The sequence below is a fragment of the Natrix helvetica genome (assembly GCF_964273705.1).
Source record: "Natrix helvetica genome assembly, chromosome: 2".
Lineage (NCBI taxonomy): Eukaryota > Metazoa > Chordata > Lepidosauria > Squamata > Natricidae > Natrix > Natrix helvetica.
Window position 1 is genome coordinate 123,868,692 of NC_138552.1, and position 22,773 is coordinate 123,891,464.

Consider the following 22,773-nt stretch of genomic DNA (forward strand, 5'->3'; position numbering starts at 1 on the left):
CCCATTGGAAATGCTGAAACATTACTTTTATGCCAGAATCCTCAAAAGAAGATGATGATTCTGAAAAACTTGCAGCAGCCACTGTGCCGCTGCTTCCAGTTTACCTGCCCAGAATCGGTTGATTCATTTTCAAGCAAGGGAAAGCAAAGGCAGAGATTGTAGGTTTCAGTGCCTTCAAAGATTGAGATGCCTTTAGTCAGAATTTATGGAAATCCCCTGAAACTTGGAGCATGTTGGCTTGAAATCCAGAAATGCCTTTCCTCTTCAGAATCACAGCCAGAGCTGCCAGTGCTTTCCTGAGCCTGATAACCCTGGGAAATTACCACATTATCTGTCACAGAAGGTGTCTCCCCTCCAGCACGCCAAGAAGACCTATCAGCGTTGCGTACATCTTGTTTGTATACAATTTCAGTCTTGTTAGCCTCATCTACCTAAGCAAACTGTGGCTGAGAACCATGATAAGATGGATATCATTAACCTACTATGAGCACCAAATCCCAAAATTCCAGATTTTACTCATGTTGTATTAGGAAGAACCATGAGTAAAAATATGCATTCTCACTAAAATGAGAGCATGCCAATTTTTGAAACTTTCCTTGCATGCACATCATTCCTTGCAAGTCTGTCATTTTCCAAAGAGTCTATTAAAATGATTTTGGGAGCTCACGATTTTCATAAATCCTGTGACACATAGATATCTTCTGTCCACACTCCACTCTTGAAATTAAGACCAACCACTTCTGATTATTGAAAGTATAACTATACAGCGCAGCCAGAAAGATTTGAAGTCAACAGATTATTTCAAGAGTCTGCTTTATAATGAAAATCCGGAACTGAGAAATACTTACTCAACATATAACCCATGGTTCTAATTGCACTGGCAGATCAAGAAATGTTCCACATATACTTAAAACAGGAATCTATGGATAGGCAGGTAGACTCTCTTCATTTGCAATGTTATTCCAGTCTAATTTGTATACAAAATTTTGCCTTCAAAATATTTTATTACTTTAATGTTTTTCCTGGAGGCTAAAATTGGTGACAGCATATTACAGGAGCTGTAAGAAATTAATGGTAGCACTAGTCGTGATACTATGTAAACATATATTGTTATAGATATGCCAATGGAAATTGCTTAATGTGTCCAGTTCCTCTTGCTATTTCCTGTAGTTAGTGCCAAAAGAAACATGGCCCAAGCAGTCCATTACGAGGAGGTAGCAAGATATACAGGGGAACTTTGACCTTTCAAAACTAAAAATAATTTTTAAAACACACACCCCCACCACCCCATGTTCCCAGAATAAAGCTCAGAAAACAGCCCAATGGGGCAAAGCATGCTTGGTAGCTATGTAAAGCAGAATATTAGAAAAATAGTGCTGGAGGAAAGAGAATAGTACAATGGACCCAAGGTCTGGATACTAGTCTTAGACTGGAACTCTGAAAAGGGAACATTCCCACTAAAAGTGACGATTCACCACATTTTGTTTTATTGCTTAATATTGCTAATGCCCTCTTCAGAACTGCCTGCACTATATATTGTAATGGTTGCCAACTAGGGTTAAACACATTTTGGAACTGAAGGGAAAAAATCAGATTTAAAACTATAATTTTATTTACTAACAGATTTTGCTTTTAATGTCCATCAGAGACATCTTTCAGAACTAGATCAAGGCCTTCCTAACTTTGAGGAAGCTAAGTAGCTGCTTTTGTTTTATTCTCTACAGTGAAGGCTGTGATAGGTAATATTCTGCATATAATAATTATTAATAAGAACTTTAACCTTGTGCATTTTTTTGTTTTTAAATATTATTCATTCTTGTTTACCGCCCAGGGTCAACTTTGATGAGATGGGTGGCTATATAAATTTTATTAATAAAATAATAAATAAACATGTAAAAAAAGAATACTTCAGACAAGTGGAAAAATGAGATAATCTGCAATGATTGGAAATTGGGTAGGGGAACGGAGATCATTTTTCAGCCTCCAATTTTGGACTGCTGTTGCCAGAGGCTGAACAACAAATGAAGCAACAACAGAAGTGCTCTTTAGGAAGCTGTTTCCACTGGAATGACTCACAAGAACTATTCCAGGCCAGAAACTCCTCAGATCAGGCCCTTTCTTAGCTGGTCATTCCTTCTCTAAAAATTATGAGGACAAAAGTGCCTCTTAGATACCCTAAAAACATGGGAATTTTGCCTGGACTTCTGAATTAACAGAAACACAAACACTTATTCCCTGTATCTATCTTTTGGCACTTAAATATTTGTATTTGTCTCTTATGCATGGACATGTATATATAAATATGGCCCTCAACCCATCACTTGGTACCCCATGTACTCTTCTTGGTAAAAAAAAAAAAGGCTCAGCCTCTTGCCAAAATTAAACGTGTTTAAATAGCAGAAACGTTTCAGTTCAGCTTCCTCTGAGCCCTTCCCCATCTCATGAGTACTAAGCAATTTTGTGAAATAATAACTTCACCAGAATTTCATTATGATTTAGAAGACACATGGATGAAACATAATGAGCCTGCTATGCACATTTAATATGAAGATACCGAGTGAATAAATCCTGCCAGACCCAAAACTAAGGAAAAATAGGTTACTTCATGTTGTTTTTTCAGAGGAATACCCACTCTGCCAATTTCTGCACTGGCTTCTAATGTTATAAATTGTACTGTGTTATTTGCCAATGAAATCAGATACTACCCAATTCTTAGGAACAGAGGAACAAGCTATGCCATTAGAATCTCATTCAAATACTACATTGCTCTCCCTCCACCCACTTCCTTTTTTGGAAAAGAAAGACATTTCCTTGCGTTTAAGAACTTGATTAAAAACTTTCAAGAAAAAGAAAGGAAGACCCTCTTTGAAACTGAATCTGGACTAGGACAGAAGCCAACGAACAGGGGCCTGTGTCTTTTAGACAAGGCCACCCACTGAGCCACAGTGGTCATATGACTACTCTGTCACATCCTGAAGCCATTTCCAGCCTGTGTGCAAGTTTGTACCCATTTAGAGAATGCCGGGATATACTGGGAACACACATATGGAAACACTTTCAGCGAATCCGTTTCCATGAAATCCATAATGAGCCAAGTGGCTTCAGATGTGGTAGTGTGCCTCAGATTAGCCAAAGGGGAGTGGGGGGAAGGTGAAAACCCACCCTCACAGTCTTTCTTTCAATTTCATTAATCCCCCCCCCCTCTCTCTCACACACACACACATTACTTGTGGCTATCAAAATACTGGAGCCATAAATAAATATATCAATCCCAGAAAGTCTGCCTTTCTGTCCTAAAAATAGCAGCATTAATATCAATATATTCTTGTTGTAAATCAGGAAGAGCCATTAATGTCAGCAAAGCTGCCTGAAACATTTTAATTAGCTTTTCCTCCCTGAACAATGCTGAAGAAGGCCTACATGCAAAGTATACGCATGTGGGTTGGGAGGTAGGATGGACCTTTTTAATTCAATATGTGTGGTCAGTAAAAATCATTTTCCAATTTTCACAGAAAATGATAGATGGATGGCCATGTGAAGCTTACAAAAACATTATTCATATGGTACCCTTTTAGGTCCCTTCTATTATTTCCATGTATTTATGGCAATTGGGACACATTATAAACCAGAGACTTGGAAAATAATATCTTGTATTGCGCTGTGATGTCTAGAGAGTCCTGTAGTCTATATTGGTCAGGAGACATTAGGTTCCACCCCAAAATCTCCCCCCCCCCTATTTCTGTTTTTTTAAGTTGAACCAATCCCTAATGGCAGGTTTTGTAAGAAAAGGATGAGACATATCTTTTTGCTTGCTAAGGGAAAAAAACTCAAAGGAGATGATTACTATAAGAGGGCTGGGGGGAGAGGGTAAGTTAAACATGTCCAGCCCTCAGTCTCTGTGTCTGATTGTGAACCCCACCTCAGGGGTGTCAAACTCACATGATCAAGGCGGAATCATGTAATGTATCAGGAGTTTTCCCCCTTCATTAAACGGGGTGTGGGCATGGCCAGCGCATGACACACCTGGCCCGCAGGCTGGGAGTTTGACAGCCCTACCCTAGCTGATTTGTGTTACAAAAAATCAATGTGGGAGACATTGTTAAATGAGGAACGTATGCTAGAATTGGTTATTTCTAATTTAATGAAAAGAAGGACTAGGGTTGACATGATAGCAGTGTTTTAAAATTTGAGGGGCTACCACAAAAAAGAGGGGTTCAACCTATTCTCCAACCTATCTGAAGGCAGGACAAGAAACAATGGATGGAAACTAATCAAGGAGAGAACCAACCTACAACTTAGGAGAAATTTCCTGACAGAATTGTCATTTAGAATCAGTGGAATGGCTTGCCTTCAGAAGTTGTGGGTGCTCCATCACGGGAGGTTTTTAAGAAGAGATTGGACAACCATTTGTCTGAAATGGTATAAGGTCTCCTCCTTGAGTGGGAAGTTGGACTAGAAGACCTCCGAGGTCTCTTCCAACTCTATAATTCTGTTCTGTTATTCTGTTAATATAGCAACTTGGTGAACATTTAATATTAAACTACACAACAGCTTGTTTTGCAGTTAGTGTGATTGAACGTTAATGCACCGTGTAGAAATTGAATGAATTGTTGAATAAACTGTGATTAAAAAATCACATCTAAGAAATATGCATGAAGTAGGCTAATGTGCAAGAATGATAATGTGGAATTAGCCAGTTCTCCTAACATAATACTCTCCTAAAATATTGCCTCTTTACTGAAATCCACAAAGAAGCTTTGATAGCAAAGTTGGATCTGATTTAGCTTTCTGTGTGTTTCTGTATCTTGTTCCCATAACTTTTTAAGTTATTAACATATATTTACATACTTTGTATTAATTAATTCTACATCAGATAGTCAATATTAATCAGTAGGTAGATTTTAATCACCATTAGCATCTTTTTCTAATACTATTTCCCAAAGTAAGTAGACACATTTAGATGAATGTATATAAGTGCTTCTTATTTATGAAGAACCAGATGGTCAACAGGCAATTGTTACTCTAAATGGAGACTTTACCTTGAGAATGCTTCTGTGAGACCAGTTTTATAACTATAGTAAATAGCGAAGAAGTATAGTTATTTTCATTTACATTTTGATTTATAGCTATCTATCCTCAAGATAACAATTTCCTAGTTCAATAGTAGATTTAATACAATTGTTATTGTTTTGTGGATATAAAAGGCCTAAAATGAATTGGGAATAAACAATAGGCCTTTCCTATTTTATACCTAATACTATTTAGCATTTTAAATTTGAAGTTAATGCTACTTTCTACACATGCACTAACACACACAGAAAGTGTAGTCTGCAAATGTCATCTGACATTTTTATTGTCTCTACTACCCTTCAGCAGTATTTTTCCCCTGAAAACATATTTTGGATACTATACAAGGAGTCTAAGTGGAAAAGAAGGGAAAATAGCCTTTTCCAGCTTGGAAAGCCAAACTATTATTAACAATCATATAACATAATGAAAGTGCTAAAACAATGCAGCTACTCCTACAGGCAACCAACCAACCATTATGTTACTGTTATAATTTAGACTTGGTGTTGTTAAAAATGCAAGTGGTTTGAAGTTAAGGGAGAGGCAAACGTAATCCTGTTATCTTTCATTCCAGGGTAGCAACCTATTCCTCATTAAATAAGGGGATGCATAGAAAACAAGCCTCATTATTCAAAAGAAAACACTTCATATTGTTAGCAGTCATTGACAGTCCTTCACCCACAATCAACCAGGCACATAGTAGTCTAGGATTTAGAGTAGCAAATAAGAAAGTCCAGCAAGGACTTTGTGGATCACAGTATAGTCAATCTCAGTTCAGCCTGGGTGTATATCACAATTCCCACAGTAACAGCAATATTAAAAACATAGATGAGATAGAGAAATAAAATGATTGGGAAAGAGTGGCAGCACAAAGGAGCATTTCAACTCGCAACAACAACAAAAAATACTAGCAGCAAAAGAAAATACATAGAAGTGAACTATTTTCACATGTGCTCTTGGTGTACATCCTCGATGAATGAATATAAAGTAGAGATCTTATGAAGAGGCCTTCTCTGTTGGAGCAGGTTTAATCTTGAAAAAAAGAAGTAGGCAAAATGAGTAGAAACAATATTTCCCTGTCTCTACAGAGGAATAGCATTTGATTTCACTAGAAAACGAGGCAGAATATACAACACCAAACATCAGACATTCAGAAACAGATCCGCTTCTAGCTATAATGCAGCACTGCATCTTATCCTAGATATTATAGGACATCTGCTCTGAATCTTCAGAATGCAAATTAACATAGGTTAAATCAAGATTTTGAACTGTTGCTGAGTTCCCAGGAATTATGAACCTGAATTCTTACAAATATATGAATTTAGGTTCATAACACAGATAGACCTCAACTTACGACCACAATTGAGCCCAAAATTTCTGTTGCTAAGCAAAACATTTGTTAAGTGAACTTTGCCCCATTTTACAACCTTTCTTGCCACAGTGGTTAAGTGAATCACTGCAGTTGTTAAGAAGAATCACTGCTTCAGAAAAGAATAGAAAAGAATTGTCTCTCTTATTTCCTCAATGAAAAACACTTCTGCTGATTGGAAATGTTTCACTAAATTCTGCTTCAAAATAGTAATAAATAAAGGAAGCAAGGTATTGTCAACAATAAGCAGAAGTGCTATGCTAGAAACTTTTGCAGGAAATGTCATCTATTTCTTTCTTCAAGTTCACTTGAGATTATGGAACATGAATAAAAATGTAAGATATCGCTAGACCAAAAGAAATTAAATAACACCAGAATAAATATGGTAATTGAAACCAACGAGCAAATCCGCTGTCCAATTGGGAAAATATACAAGGGAAGAAAAGGGGGCTTAGTGATAATCATTAACAGCAACACAAAAAGAGCAACTGGAAGGAAAGAGAAAAATCTAACATTTTGAAAATAAAAAAAAAAGATTAATCATGCTGAATGGTACAGTAAAATGCAGAGGACAAAACTAAACTATTTCTAACATTAATCCTCCAAAGGACTATGTAATATATGAATAAAGAAGATAAAAATGCATATATATAGTAACTTGAAAATAGGCTGAGTATCAATTTAAGCACATATGTGCAGACTATTGGTAGGAAAGTAAGAAAGGCAAGGAGGTCTGAATTTAATACAATACCTTTTGAATACAGAATTGTTTCACTTAAGAATGTGAGAATTATAATCCAAAAATGTAGACCTAAATTCATGAAAATGTTAACTTTATTTCACAAATGCAGATCTAATCTACAATAGAATTATCAGGTATCTTTGCAAAGGAGACAATGAAATTTTCAAAAAAGCAATGGCAATCCACTTCTGAATATGCTAGAGACTAATCCAGGGGGTTGCTAGTGGTCAAAATTGACTTGAAGGCATATCCTGTGTGCACACACACACATTTGATACGTTATGTTGTTTTAATTGATTTTATTATGCTATTGTATGTATTCTACAACTCTAATGTACCAGTAGTTCTTTCATTCTATGCCTCTTCAGTGCCTAGTTACAGGATTTATGAATTCTATTACTTTTATGACCCAAATGCAGGAACTGCAGTAAGAGATAGAGACTAAAGCTTTCTTTAAGTCCAACTCAAATCTTGGTGATTCCAGAGATATATCTATGTAGCTTTCTTCCCAACAAGATTTGTCATTTCTGTGGTTCAATTTCCCCACCCCTATATTTCCCATCTTATTCCATAGACCTCATAATTCCTTAAGAGTACTTTCAACCAACTATTAATCATGCCCAACTCTGCTTAGCTTTCATACCCAGACATTGTCATGTGCTGCTATGTTGTTTTTTTAATTTCAAAGAACTTCAAATGGATTGATGTCCCCTTTCCCTGTCTTCTTTCTTTCTCATCTTTTTCTTTTCTTTTCTTAAGCAGTGGTCTTGTACAGAACAACAAGAGTAAGAATTGTAACTGTGTCCATCCATTGATGGAATGATATCCACAAATTAACAAATTCCCTCTTCAGGTGTACCCCTTTGTATCTTGTAAAACAGTTATAGAATGATAGGAGAATCATTTGAATAGATCTGGGGCATAGAAAGCCCAGATCTATTCAAATGATAGGAAGAGAGAACATAAAATTCACAGAAAGAGAGAACAGAGGGATTTCCATTGCACAGGTGGAAATATAATCACATGAGAATAAATATAGGCCAAAATATCAAATGTGGATATATTTCTACATTTGAATGTTTTGTGCCCCTGCACACTTGTTCAAGACTGTTCTGGGAGCATGAGGAGACAGCAAAAATGGAGAAATCTAGGTTGATCTTATCCATATCTATTTTCAAGTTTCTCCTGGACTAAGAATTGAAACAATCTCAAAATTTATTAACTGAATTTCAGAATTAAATTTGATATCAGATGTAATTTCAACAGATTGATTGAATAAATGAATTCCAAAAAAAAGTTAAAATATATGAATTCAATTGCTAGATAGCTATCAGATACAAACCGCCTTCACATATCTATCCATTATTGTTTTGTTAATGTTATATATCACTTTCTGCCAAATGCTAACTGCTACTACGTGTCAGCTGTCATATCTTTTTATTATTCACATTACATTATTTTTAATATCACATATTACTACTTCTGAATATCAGATATCACAATATTCATTCCAAATCCCACCTAATTTTCCAATATTATCGAATACTAGCTGCTAAAGACACTTAGTGAATGCTACTACAAGACTACAATATAGTTTGGACCCTTTATTATTTTTTCTGCAAAATCTTACCAAAAAGGCATGCTGAATATTAAGTCATTGCTAAATATTTAGCAAATATTTGTGTGCCCAGAAAATATTTTGAGAATGTCATCACAGTCATTAGAAAGGAATTTTTGAGACATAAATGCACTGATTTCTAAGGTATGTGTAAAACTATACAAATGCCTTGGGTACATCAAAGAATCCATTATAGGGCAGGTCAAAGGATGTCTTAACAAGTAGAGCAGATAGAAGGCACAAACAAATAAAGTTCTTGGTAAATTACAGTAGGCTGTTTGGGATGATTTGGTTAATCCATTAAAATAACGGCTTACTATAATAGACATGTGCTTGCAGTCTCCGTGCTCATTTTCTAGCCAGAGTTCAGAAAACCTTGATTTATGCATTTTTCCTTGACCGCCTTTTGTGGAGACACCCAAACTCAGACTAACAGATTTAGCTTTAACTATGACTAAATAGTAATAAGCCAACTTCAAACCATAATTTGAATGGGCAATTGGGTATTGTAGGCCTGACGGAAGTCTAGGCCAGCCTAGGATTAGCATTAGGTTGAAATGTAGTGATATTACCTTTGATCCTGACCTGAATTATATGCCATAACTGAAGAAAGTCATCTGAGAAAAAGAAGCTGATTTTTTTCTTCTGACTTGTTGGTCCTGCCTCTCAGTCTGGCCACTCTTACCAATTATCCTCATTGAGAAATAGAATTCCAGTAAGAGTTCTTAGAACCCCAATTCTGGGGGCCTCCCACGTTGAACCTCTTATTGATTTTTGTCTCAGAGGCTGGGGTGGTAAGATTTGTTCCTTTTATATGTTTGGAATCAGACTTTTTGTTCTTCCCATTAAGAATTAGCATGTTGTTTACCCAAATGACAAAAAGGCCAGTTAGGAATAAATCATTACCAAAGCAGTTCAGGCTGTGAGGCCTTATTCCAGTTTAAGTTAATACAATTTTAATGAGCACTTCAGAAAAAGGATATGGTGCTTATGGAAAATGTCTCTAATTAATATCAGACTTCAAATTAGGAATAACAAAAAAGGCAGTATCATTTGGTCTCAAGCTGGAACTCAAGTATATTTTGGCATCATTACTAACTGTTAGCAGCAAGTTCTGAAAACAGATGCAAATCCTGATATATGTCCTAAATATAAAACATATTGTACAAAAGAGCTCAGATAAAACATATCTATATGCTCACACATTGATTGCAGTGTGCTATTTCCTGTGCCAGCAACTAATATATTCCATTTCAGAAAGTTTCACCAATTTTTTCCCCTTTGGTTAACCCTCATTAAAAATAGACTGCCCAAGAGTATGCAGATTTCTTTCCCCGTCATTGAGTTTTCCTACAGTCTTACCTTCATTTAAGGCATCAGGATTATTATACATGTAAAAACTGACATATGTAGCACATAACTGAGAGAGCAATTCTATTTTGAACAATCTCACCCCATTCCTCTTTACTGTGAATTTTTAAAAAATAAAGGCATAATTTAGTCAAAAAAGTTATAGTCAACGCTTAAGTTCAGCTTTTGTAAAAAAAAAACCTGAAAACTTGAAGAAATACCAAGAATATTGGCAAATATGTAGTCCAACAGAAAGCAGGAGAATGGTAGAGTGAGCAAATCCTGCTCCTGAATGTCTCCCTGTTTGTGTTGATGGCTGCTAGGACTATGCACATCCTTTGAAAGAAATGCTTCAGAACCCTTAAATAAGAGCTTGGGAAAAATAAGGCAAAGTGCTGATGTGAAGCCGTATGAGTCAGTAAAAAGATATGACTGCTTTAATAATTCAACAAAAGGTGCTTTGTAAGTGCTTCTCTTTCAGAGGATTTGCATAAGGTGAGTTTTCGCATCAAAAATGGGCCAAATTTGGATTGCACAAAAAAGAGACAATCATACAATTTTCTTAATATTTACCTCCTTATAGCCAGGAAAAGAAAGTTACTACTTTATGTTTCCCTACCACAGCCACTGCAAACTAGAGAATTAATTAATTAATCACACCATCAGCTAAATTTTAGGAGATCGGTATTGAATTGGAGAAAATGATTTCAAAGGTTGTTTCGGTGCTATTCTCCATAATGCTGAGTTTGGTCCAGAGAACTTTTTTTTGGCAAAAAATATATGGGAAAATATGCAAAGGTTTTTCATGTTATTGGCTTCAGTTTCTCATCTAATATGTAAAGTGTTCTTATTCTGGAATTGTATACCAAAGGGTGAGTAATGTTGCTCAAGCACCAAACTAGGCATTAAGACTGCAAGACTTTAGTATATTTATTGGACCTCTTGTTTTCCTCTAGAACAGATGCCATCTTTTAAATTTTTCAAACTACCTTGGTCTGATACCTTTGCTAGCAAAAAAAAAATATAATGCACCAATTTGCCAATATATCAAATTACGGTATAATAATGTAGCCTTTACAGATAAAGGTCTGAAAGCTAGTCTAAAAAAAGAGTACTTTCTGTTTGAAAAGTGTAGTATGAGATCACGTGAACATTCCCGGGGGGGTGGGGGAATGGAATATTAATTAAAATCCCTGTTACAAGCCAATCAAATTAGTAAGCATAGTTTAATGAATGTTAAAAAGCTCTGCTTCATTATCATCCCCTACTGAAAAAAAATTGCTTTCAAAACATTTTAGCTGGTCTTCTTATAGGGCCATTATCATAGGATTTTTGGCTGCTCAATTGCCATAGACAAAATTAAATTCAGTTAAATTTAACAGTCATTGTACAACTAGTGCATACTTATTGTTAGTAATGACTAACTTTGGGTGACATTCTGGCTCCAGTAAAATCAACTGCAGAACTTCCATTGATTTTGGTGGGGACGTTATTTCTGTTTTAATGTTTACTGGAATGGATTCCATTATCTTCCACAAACTTCCTCCTTGACACATATACAAGGGCTCTAATTGTCCACATGCATCTATAAATTCATAATTTGTTCTTTCTCCCCCACCCGTCACACATGGGGGGGGGGGGAGAGAGAGAGAATGCAGCAAAAATAAAAATTATATGAAGTACACACTATGGCTGCCAGATGACATTTTTAAGCCTCCAGCTTCATTTAGGAACATCAGAAATTAACCTAATGAAATGGATCGATCTTATTCTAGAATACTATTCCACAGATCTTTTTAGTTTAAATAACTCATCTTTTGGCAAATCTCCATCTTTACAAAGTGAAACTTTATCTTTATATATGTTTGTGTGTGTGTGTGTGTGTGTGTTTTACTTTTTATTTATAAGATTTATAAGCCATTTCACCCCAGAGGCAAAACAAGATGTGTACAAAATCAATCAGAATACAAAGAAGACTTTAATTAAATAAGTAAACAATAAAATGTGAATAATAACAGTAATAGTACAGATTTTCCTCTAGCTGCTTAATCACAAAAAAACAAAACAGTTTTAATTCCAGTGTGGTCATTCTTGTCTTGTCCAGTGGGGTAAAAAAGCAATCACTGGGTTTACCTACCTCGGTTCTCTTCTTTTTATATACCTTCTGATAGAAGAAAATCTTCAGCAGGCGCTCCCTATTCCTCCTGGCTGGGTATTCAGAATTTAGTTGCAGTAGGTAGTCTCTAAGATATTCAATACCCAAAATACAGTATATATGTAGGTATTAACTAGCACCTCAAACTACACCTGGAATCAGATCAATAACCAATCATAGTAGCTATATTATATGGGGATTGCACAGAAGGAACTGTGTTTCCTGATGATTTTCAAAGGTAACTCATGTATAGTGAATTATAGTAATCCAGGTGCAAGATCACAGAGGATGAGTAACTGTCTCCAGAGTGCCCTGTTCTTGGTAAGGTGTAACTGTTGCAGCAGACAAAGCAGGGCAAGTGCCCTTGATCAGCAGGAACCCCAAACCTAGGAGTGTTTTCAGATTGTGAGCCTGCTGTTTCAGGGAGATGCAGCCCCATCAAGATCTAAGGTTGCTTAGATTTTGATAAGCTGTATCCCAGAATCAGCTGGTTTCTGAACCAACATCTACTCTGTCTTGCTTGGGCTGAATCAGAACCAATTTCTCTCCTTTCAAAATTTGATAGCCTCCAGATTCTAGATCAAGATTTCCATCATATCTCCCATTTGGTCTGGTATAGAGATGTATGGCTAAATATTACTGGTACATAAATGATGTCCATTCTTGGCAGATGACCTTTTCTAGCAGTTAATGTACATGTTAAATGGTATAAGGGGAGAAACATGCCCTGGAATACCTCACATTGGCATGCCCAAGAGCTCAACCTACAAACACTGACTATATTCACTTAGGAAGGAGCAGAACCACTGTAAAAAAAGTGCTTCCCACTTCCAACTGCTGTAAGTGGTCTAGGATCAAAGGCTCCTGAAAAGCCTAGCAAGACAAGGATGGTTGCATGCTCACATTCATAGCTTACCACACATTTATAACAGCAGCCAATGTGGCATCCATCCAGCACCACAGCCTGAGTTGTATTAAGGCTCAAAATAATAATCCAGTTTTTCCAAAACCCTCCACTTTCTTTACCATCTTCCCCCAACCTTGAGGTTGGATAGAAGATAACAGCTGTCCAATATACACAAGCCTTCAACTTCAAGAAAAAGATTAGGCTAAATACAACAATATCTCAATGTTATTAAAGCTAAGGAGGCACCACTCATACTAACAGATAGTTTCAGCTGACTATGGGATTTTATACATTAATTGCTCCCAAACCAGAGTTGACTAAACTCTACAACTCAGACTGTAACCACTGCAGTTACTACACCTTTCAAAGTTGAACAAGAAAAATACAATATTATAGTTTTAGAATTATTACTTTTATAATAATTTAGTATAAGCATGAATACCTTTGAATATTAATTACAAAATGGAGAGAAAGAGAGATTATGTACAGGTTGCTATGTACTAAAAGTGTTAAAAGGGGGGCAAACAATATAGTGTTGAATTAGCTGAACCTGTTGCAATCTAAAAGCAAACACTTAAGAATCATGTATTGTTCAACATTAAAATAATACATTACTTGGAGTAAATAGGATAGCAAATAAACACTTTTTTGACACTTTCCTCCTAGATTACATGAGGTAACGGAGTATGGAATTGAGACACGGATTGCCATTCCCAGAAAAAAATGTAACCCTAACCTGATCATTATGTTTCCTAAAAGGAAAAAAGAAAGCCTAATTTCCAAATGCAAAAGCACTTCACAGCTTTTTATTGTGCCAGTCAATGTCCAGATATGGCACATAATATAGAGTTTTACTATAAATGCCTTAACCAAACACATTTGCTAACTCACTTGTTAAATACATCTTGCTGTCCCTTTCCCCACAACCTACTTTTGTCTAGCAGAGCCATTAGGATTATCGAGTCAATGGTGAGCAAAACATACACAATCAAAACCCTCATTTTCTTTCCTAATAAATAAATGAAGATAATAAATAAAGTTAAACAACAAATCTGCAAACAGCTACAGGGAAGCAAAGTTAAAACCAGAAGCCAACACAGATTTATTAAAAACAAATCATGCCAAACAAATCTTGTTGCATATTTTGACAAAGTGACTAAATTAGTGGACCAGAGAAATGCTACAAACACAATATACTTGGACTTTAGTAAAGCATTTGATAAAGTAGACTACAACCTACTTGGTAAGATAGAAAAATGTGGGTTAGACAGCATAATCACCAGATGGAGTTATAACTTGCTGACCAAGCACACTCAGCAAGTAGTCTTCAATGGAACTACATCTACACGGAGAGAAGTATGCAGTAGAGTACCTCAAGGTTCTGTCTTAGGCCCAGTACTCTTCAATATCTTCATAAATGATTTAGATGAGGGGATAAAAGGTGAACTCATCAAATTGCAGTCATCACCAAGCTGGTGGGATTAGTCAACACACCAAAAGATAGGCTCAAGATCCAGAAGGATCTTGATAGATGTGAACTGAACCCTATCCAACAAAATGAAATTCAATAATGAGAAAACTAAGTTTTTACACTAAGAAAAACCAAATGCACAGGTCTAGAATACTGTAGGTGGTACTTGGCTCAATAGCAATAACTATGAGGGATCTAGAGGTCCTAATGGGCAGTATTTCAATACGAGCCAGAAGTATGATGCAACTGCCAAAAAACCTAACACAGTTCTATGCTGCATTAGTAGAGAGATAGACTCAAGATCATGTGAAGTATTAGTCCTACTTTATAATGTCTTGATAAGATCACATATTGCATCCAGATTTGGTTACCACCATGTAAAAAAGATGTAGAGGCTCTAGAAAGAGTGCAAAGAAAAGCAACAGAGATGATTAGAGGACTGAACTTAAAAACATATGAAGAATGGTTTAAGGAATTGGGATGTCTAGTTCAATGAAAAGAAGAACTACAGGTGACATGATAATAGTCTTCCACTATCTAAATGGCTGCCACAAAGAAGAGAAGGTCAACGTATTTTCCAAAGCATCTGAAGACAGAACAAGAAGCAATGGAAGGAAACTAATCAAAGAGAGAAGCAATTTAGAATGATGAAGAAATTTCCTGACAGCAATAATAATTAACCAGTGGAATCGCTTGGCTTTTGAAGTTGTGGGTTCTTCATCACTGGTAGTTTTTAAGATGAGATTGGACAGCCATTTGTCTGAAATTGTATAGTCTCCTGCTTGAGCAGGGTGTTGGACTAGAAGACCTCCAAGTTCCTTCCAACTCTATTATTCTGCATTCATAAAATATACTCTCAAAACACAAATAACTTTCCTTCCCAGTTTTGAATTTTTTATGTTTTTCAAGAGTGACAGAGGTGGTGTGAAGAACAGAAATCAAGCAACCAACACAAATAACTGCAATTGGAGCAAAGATGGTCAGGTAGTGGAGTTCAATTCAGAATCTAGGATTGATTGTAAGGGAATGAACTGAGTGTGACATGCCGAGTATTCATGAGAAATAATTGCCAAAGCTCAAAGAGAGTATTCTCATATATTGGCAATTCCCGGATAGGAGAACCCAAGTATTTATGACATCTATTGCCCTTTCAAACTTTCTGTTTGCTGTCTGAAACACTAATATAACCGTAATATATCTAGACAGCTATAGACTGTTAAAGATGCCAAGAACATCAGCATGATAAATGTATTATGGTAAATGGTGGGAGGACTTCTTTAAATTCCTTAACCATAAATGTGGCTAATTCCTTATTTTGCTTGACACTAATAAAGAAAAGCCAGATGTTGACATTAATATGTTTAACTCTATTTAACCAATAATAACTGTAAACACTGTTTAGAATAGAAATATGGTTGTACAATATATCAGAATTAAAGATTCCTGCTGCTTTTCTAGGCATTATGTTATTAGCTACTGGAAGCATAAAACCTTTCTATTTTGTTCTAATACCAACACTAATATAAATATAGTAGTAAGGAAATTGATATAGAACACTCTATGACTATTCTTTACAAAAGGATTCTTTAACTCTCCGAAAAAGAAAATGCCATCTGAATGGTTTCCTATTATCCTATTCCTATTATCATTATTCCTATTATCATTTAAAGCTTAAAGTTAGCAGTCTCTTCCCGGTCTTCCTAATATCTTCAACACTAATCTCCTATTTAAATCTTGTCTTCATGCCTTTCTTCTTTGCTGGTCCTTAGATCAGGATTATCTTTCTTGTATATAACATTTGGCTTTCTGTGTTTTTCCAATTCTGATAATGAAATTCTTTAATTTTCTTACTTTCCAATTTGCTATTTTTTAGTCACAGCAGGGTATTCCATTTAAATACTTCCCCTGTCCCCGCTGCTTCTTTTTCTATCAATACAAATTGGGAAATATATGGACTATTATTTCAAATGTCAAGATCATTTGTTATAGTTCAATTTAAAAACATCAATAATGATCCACTTTTGGCTGTACTTTTAAATAAAGTTTAGCTAGTTCAGTCATCTCAAAGCCATAATTCTCTAACTAAAAGGCTTGTTCTCTTTCTTTGAAAAAAGGGAGGGAAACACATGTTAAGTTTAGTGAAAGAATTTACCTTTTCTTAGAAACTATGAACAAAGGAAGTGCTGTTTTTTTCTTTTTCTAATGGGATGAGATGAGATGTCCAAGTTCTTTGGCTGTTCCCCGTGTGAGACACTTATTCTATAATGAATACTGACAAGCAAGGGTTCTGGGTACCAACCTACTGCTTCCTGCAGGTATTTGCCAGTAGCAAAAATTGCACACGCACAAAAATGAAGATGGTCTAAAATCAAAATCAGTTATATGGGTTCTATTTCAATTAAAAGGAAAAAAAAACAAGCTGGCTGGCATTTCCAGAAGTCATACATTTGAATCTACCCAATATGGATATGAAGGTAAACATCTGAAGGCAGACTGAATAGCTGAGAATAAAGATATTGATTCTTATTCCTCTTTCTTTTGAAATATAACAAATTCCCATCCCTAAGATAAAAGAAAAGAAAGAAACCAGACAAATCAAATCCTGTATGACTCCTGGCTGTAGTTCAGCCTGTCAATGATACTATAGATATATTCTATAGACATTCACCTGGCTGAGAGTCAAACAGGTGCACGGAATGATAAAAACTCTGTCTTGCCAACTTGACAAAAAGATGAGGAAAGCAGATCATACGATTTTTAATGGGTTAATCATAAATCATACTTCAGGCAAGCAGGTCACTAATAACAAATTACAGAGGATGACAATGGAGGATTGGGTTGCAATATAACGATAAGATTATTTTCCAAGAGAACATATTTTTTTAACAAGTGATTTTTTTGTTTAGACTTAGTATTGCTGGTGCTCAGCATTATTTTTGTGAAGCTTTTCATTCCTTTTTCATTGCTACTATCCTCAACCTATTCCAAGATGGCATTCTATTCTTTAATTTCTTAGCTTCTGAGAGGGATCTTGATTACATGATAAAGTCATTTTCTCTGTGTATTAGCTGTAGAAGAATAAGTGATCAAAGTATTACAGCTATGGAGTTTTTAACAATAATGGGTGGGCAAATTTAGGAAGGGAGGAAGGAAGGGGAGAAGGAGGAGGAGGAGAAGAAGAGGAGGAGGAGGAGGAGAATTAGGAAGAAGAAGAGGAGGAGGAGAAGGAAGAAGAGGAGGAGGAGGAGAAGAGGAAGAGGAGGAGGAGGAGAGGAGGAGGAGGATTAGGAAGAAGAATAGGAGGAGGAGAAGGAAGAAGAAGAAGAAGAAGAAGAAGAAGAAGAAGAAGAAGAAGAAGAAGAAGAAGAAGAAGAAGAAGAAGAAGAAGAGGAGGAGGAGGAGAGGAGGTGGAGAAGAGGAGGAGAAGAGGAGGAAGAGGATTAGTAAGAAGAGGAGGAGGAGAAGGAAGAAGAAGAGGAGGAGGAGGAGCAAGAAGAAGAAGAGCAGCTGTTCATATAAAGGAGGTAAAGTATTCCTGCTTTTAAAAACAGCATGGAACAGAGCATAGTAAAGCAATGAGATCCTGAGACTTCAAGGAATTTTCAGCATTCAAATCACTGCAAAGTGAGACGGTTACCGCACAGAGGAACCGCAACTTTTTATTAATATGCACCTAAAAATAAATATCGTATCTCCTAAGTACATATGTACTAAGCTGTCCTTGGCTTTCCTAGCTTCCCTCTGAGATAACTAGTTTAATTCAAACACAGTCTTTACCTGAGAGCCGTCTGGGCACATCGGTGATGGCAGGAAGCCCTGTACCTCGTGTGGAGGACAAGGGAGTTGTGGAATGAATGGATGGTGAAGTCATCTGGCTCAAATATGATGGGTAAGACTGGTCATAGGACCATGGAGGGGATGACTGTGCTTGTCTGGGGTCTAAAAACAAAACAAAAGAGAAAATAATTTAAAATGAAAGACAGGAACAGTTGGTGGAGACAGAAAGTCTAAGTACGATATGTAAGATGGGAACATATGAGAAGAACCTCCAAGCACTGGGTCTTTTTCTTCCCTTTTTACTATTCAGAACTGACAACATCAGGCTGACTCCTGAAACTTGAAACTAACAGCATTTATGTAAAATGCAGCCCAGTTTGATTTCAGAGAGGCTTTTGAGGACTGAAGCTTGAAAGATATGTCCTATGAAATGCTTTCCAATAAGAAGAATAACTTCCAGATTAGAATTTGATGAAGGAGATAAAGGAAGTTAAATAGCTGATGTTAAAACAATTGTTGGTGATGAAGGTCCAGAAGTTAGGAAATCTGATGTTAAGAATCTTCAAGGACATGGGAAATGGAAGAGCCACAGCAGAAATAAATCTAAAATAAGAGAAGGGACTTCAGGATGCTGGATGATTTTATTTCAGAACTATGGTTACAGTTTTCAGTTCTTTAGACTTTTATTATTCCAAGCTTTATCTGGAAAAAAATATTACTAGTGAAACACATATTAGAATCTTAGATGTTGGAGATAACAGAAGCCAAAGTGGAACACATACACACACATGCACAACAAATAAACAAACATACCAGGAAATATCAAAATAGTGCTCTGGAGAATGCAATAGCATAACGAATACTATTCTATAATACTGACTGTATTTATAATAGACACACAGTAAAAAAAATCAATTTGCCTTATGACACAAACTTGTCATGGGGCAAAATAATATATTAAAAAAGAAGAAAAAGTTCCTATGAAAATTGTTCTATGTATCTTTTAAAACTAGAACTAGCAACAGTTTAATGTAATTTACATTGTTCCTTATCAAACCAAGGGTGTGCACTCTCTCTCTCTCCACTAACTTACATTTTTTGAAGATTCCTTTCTTACTGCTGGAGAATGAAATAACTTTCCATTGAAAATGTGATTATATGAAGAACATTGAAACAAAACTTATGTTATGCTAGACATTTATATATAACTTTGCAAGGAGAAGACCTCTTCTCTATAACCACACTATGGAAACCACAGAATGAGGGATGTAAGCTACAGAAAATCAGACCCTATTGAAATAACTTCCTAATTATAGGAGCAATGTGACAGTGGAACCAATACCTAGAGAGAAGGTATTGGGTTCTCCATTACTGGAGGGAATCAGAACAGATGTTGTCCAACTATCAGGTGTTTGGGGGCTGTTTCAACTCTCTAATTCAATGATTCTAACCCTTATTACATTGCTAGTTCCTGCTGCTAACTTTACAGTGTGTTAGTGAAGATGTCATATTTCCTATTTCCTTCTGTATGTATGTGGTTTGGAAGGGATGGGAAATTAAACTAATTTCAAAAGAGAAATGCCAGCTTTAGGAGTAAGCAGAAAATCAGAGATATGCCCATTTACCAGATTTGAATGCATTTGTAAAGTAAAAAAGTAGTATTCCTATACAAAAATATAAGAAGTTAATTTATCCAATGGAAACATTTGATCTATCTAGACTCAATGGTTCCTAAACTGGGGGCAACTTGGATATATCCTGGGGTAATGGAACAATTTGTACTTGCTTGTCTATAATTTGAGAATATAATTGGAGATAGATGCTTATGTAAAACAAGAATATGTTTGGGGGGTTATTACATTATCTGAGCCTGGGAAAAGGAATAATTGCATCAAATAATTTAAGAACCACTAATCTAGACTATATAACCATGTACAGAACCCAAAGCTTGGTAAGTTTAGATTGAAGCCTTTTCTGGACTTACCAAAAGATGCTATAAACCATGTTTGGAAACTTTTATCCAAGTGCTATGTTTCTCATGTGAAAGTGATACAGTGAGAAAAATCTTATACATTCTTTTAGTATTTGCACAGGATTAGGCACATCAGGAGGTTAGTACAATTACTTGCCAATTCATATTAAAAATGATACATTGCTTGTTGGTTCCTGACAGTTACTTTGTTTCTCAATCCCACTTCACAGAATATTTTGATCTGAACCAAATAATATCCAACTTTCATTTCCTGACTGGAGAAATAGGCTGGAAAAGAAGTTCCTTATTAACAGTATCAATCAATGTAGGACTGAAAACAAGAATTTGTTCATCCATGCAAGAGAAATTGCTTTCTGATCCTTCTGGGGGGGATATTTGAGCAGCAACCATTATAATTCCTGGAGCATTTCTATTTATAGAATAACTATATATTAATGTAATTTCACCACTGTTTTGCAAATAGAGATCCATTTATAATAATTAGCTGGCAGAAAAAAAATTCTACTATTTGGGAAATTTATATAATCATAGGAAAATCATTTTTCTCTCCCTCTCTATCTAACATCTTGTAGATTCAGCTTTTGCCCTTCCACTATTCAGAAACGATTTGCTTGAAGAATTTTATTATATATATCAATACTATCATTCATTCCTTAGGGCGCATTATAAAAGATTTCAGATTGAATTTGTCTGAGACCTGAGGTTGCTTAACAAAAGCAACCTGAATATTAGCAATAGGTTAGAGTAGATATCTAAAGAAAGGTGCAATCTGATTTTTTTTCAAATTCCAAAGCAGAATAGGTAGCATACAGATGCTAATAACAATAAAATAACATAGACAGTCAAGAGCAATAGGTTAGAGTAGATATCTAAAGAAAGGTGCAATCTGATTTTTTTTCAAATTCCAAAGCAGAATAGGTAGCATACAGATGCTAATAACAATAAAATAACACAGACAGTCAAGAGCTTAAAATCCAAAACTTTTCTAAATCAAGATTCTAATAAAGGTTGCCAAGCTCAGGTCAAGCTAAAAACTTGTGTGTGGAGCTCCAAAACTATGTCCAGTTTTAGAGATGATGTTTGATTATTTCAGAAACCTCCCTATATATACAGGACTTATTACATGCACCTTTCCTAGAAAAACTACATTATAAGCTTATGGTATCTGTATTTAGCTGCATTAAAGTAGAGCTCTGGGCTAGCAAAAGAAAAGATAAGGTACAAAAACCAATTATGAAAAAAGATGGCAGAGGTTTTAAGTGTATATTTAAACATTTAAAAGATCTTAGAAAGAAAACAACGATACAAGCTACAACAGGTAAGACAAGAAACAATACTTTCAGGACCAAGGTACATATTTAGACTGAATTATACAAACAATTATGTATGAGTGATTCAGAAGAAGGAAGAGGGGCAGTGATAGCAATAGAGGTCTAGGAAAAAGCAAAGGCATTTGCTTCGGAAATCTAGGCATTGCAGTGATAAACATCTCCTGAGCTGGCCTGAAATTTGGGAGATGAAGTAGTTTCAAGTCAAACCTAAGATTTAATTATTCTTATCTCATTTTCTTAATGTAAAACTCTTACTCCCAGTCATACACATAGCATTTTTACCTATTTCTAACATTGAACTGTGCTTCCCAGATGTCAATAGCAAAGAAAGCTATTTTTTAAAGTCTGTTATGAACAATGAAATATGATTGTGAGTTAAACTTTCTGGAATATTATGCCAAGTAAAAATGAAAATATCTTTTGCATGTAAAGATTCCAGATTACATATAACTCTTTAGAATTAAAACAAATAATATTCATATTAGAATTAAATACAAATGGACAAATCCATGTCATTTACATCTCTCTCTTTCAGTTAATTAACAGAAAAGATAGCACTTTAATCTCTAAGCAAGATCTCTAAGCGAGATGGATGGATAGATGGATGGATGGAAGGAAGGGGGGAAAGGAATTAGATTAACATTTAAAAGTCTTCCTGTCAACAATTTTCCTGAAAGCACATAAAATCTCCCCATCCATAGCTAAACATAATGCTTTAATGATAATGAAGAGGTACAGATAGGCCCAATAACAGAAGCAGATATAAAGCACATTATATTGCAAAACGCAGCACAGAAAGAAAATGCCACCGGTGAACAAAGCGAAGAAATTAAAAGAAGGAGGCTTCATATATTTCCTATGGATAGTCAATATGACAAAATCATAATTTACAAAGGTTATTGCTTTATAAAAACCTCACTAGTAGACCATTAAACTTAAAATTTTTTAAAAATAAGAGCAGCTTTTACTGAACCCCAGTGTTACAATGGAAAA

General features: G+C 35.6%; 1 protein-coding gene across 4 annotated transcripts in view; it reads right to left on the bottom strand.

Moving 5' to 3' along the window:
• RUNX2 (RUNX family transcription factor 2) overlaps window positions 1-22,773 on the bottom strand; it is a 241,195-nt gene that overhangs the window by 72,838 nt on the left and 145,584 nt on the right. For all 4 annotated transcript variants that reach the window (XR_014174649.1, XM_081944430.1, XM_081944429.1 and 1 more), the window contains one exon: window positions 18,457-18,618. Coding sequence is in view for 3 of the 4 variants with exons in the window: in XM_081944430.1 (XP_081800556.1) it covers window positions 18,457-18,618 (162 nt within the window). In the remaining variant the exon portion in view is untranslated. The remainder of the gene's footprint in view (window positions 1-18,456; window positions 18,619-22,773) is intronic.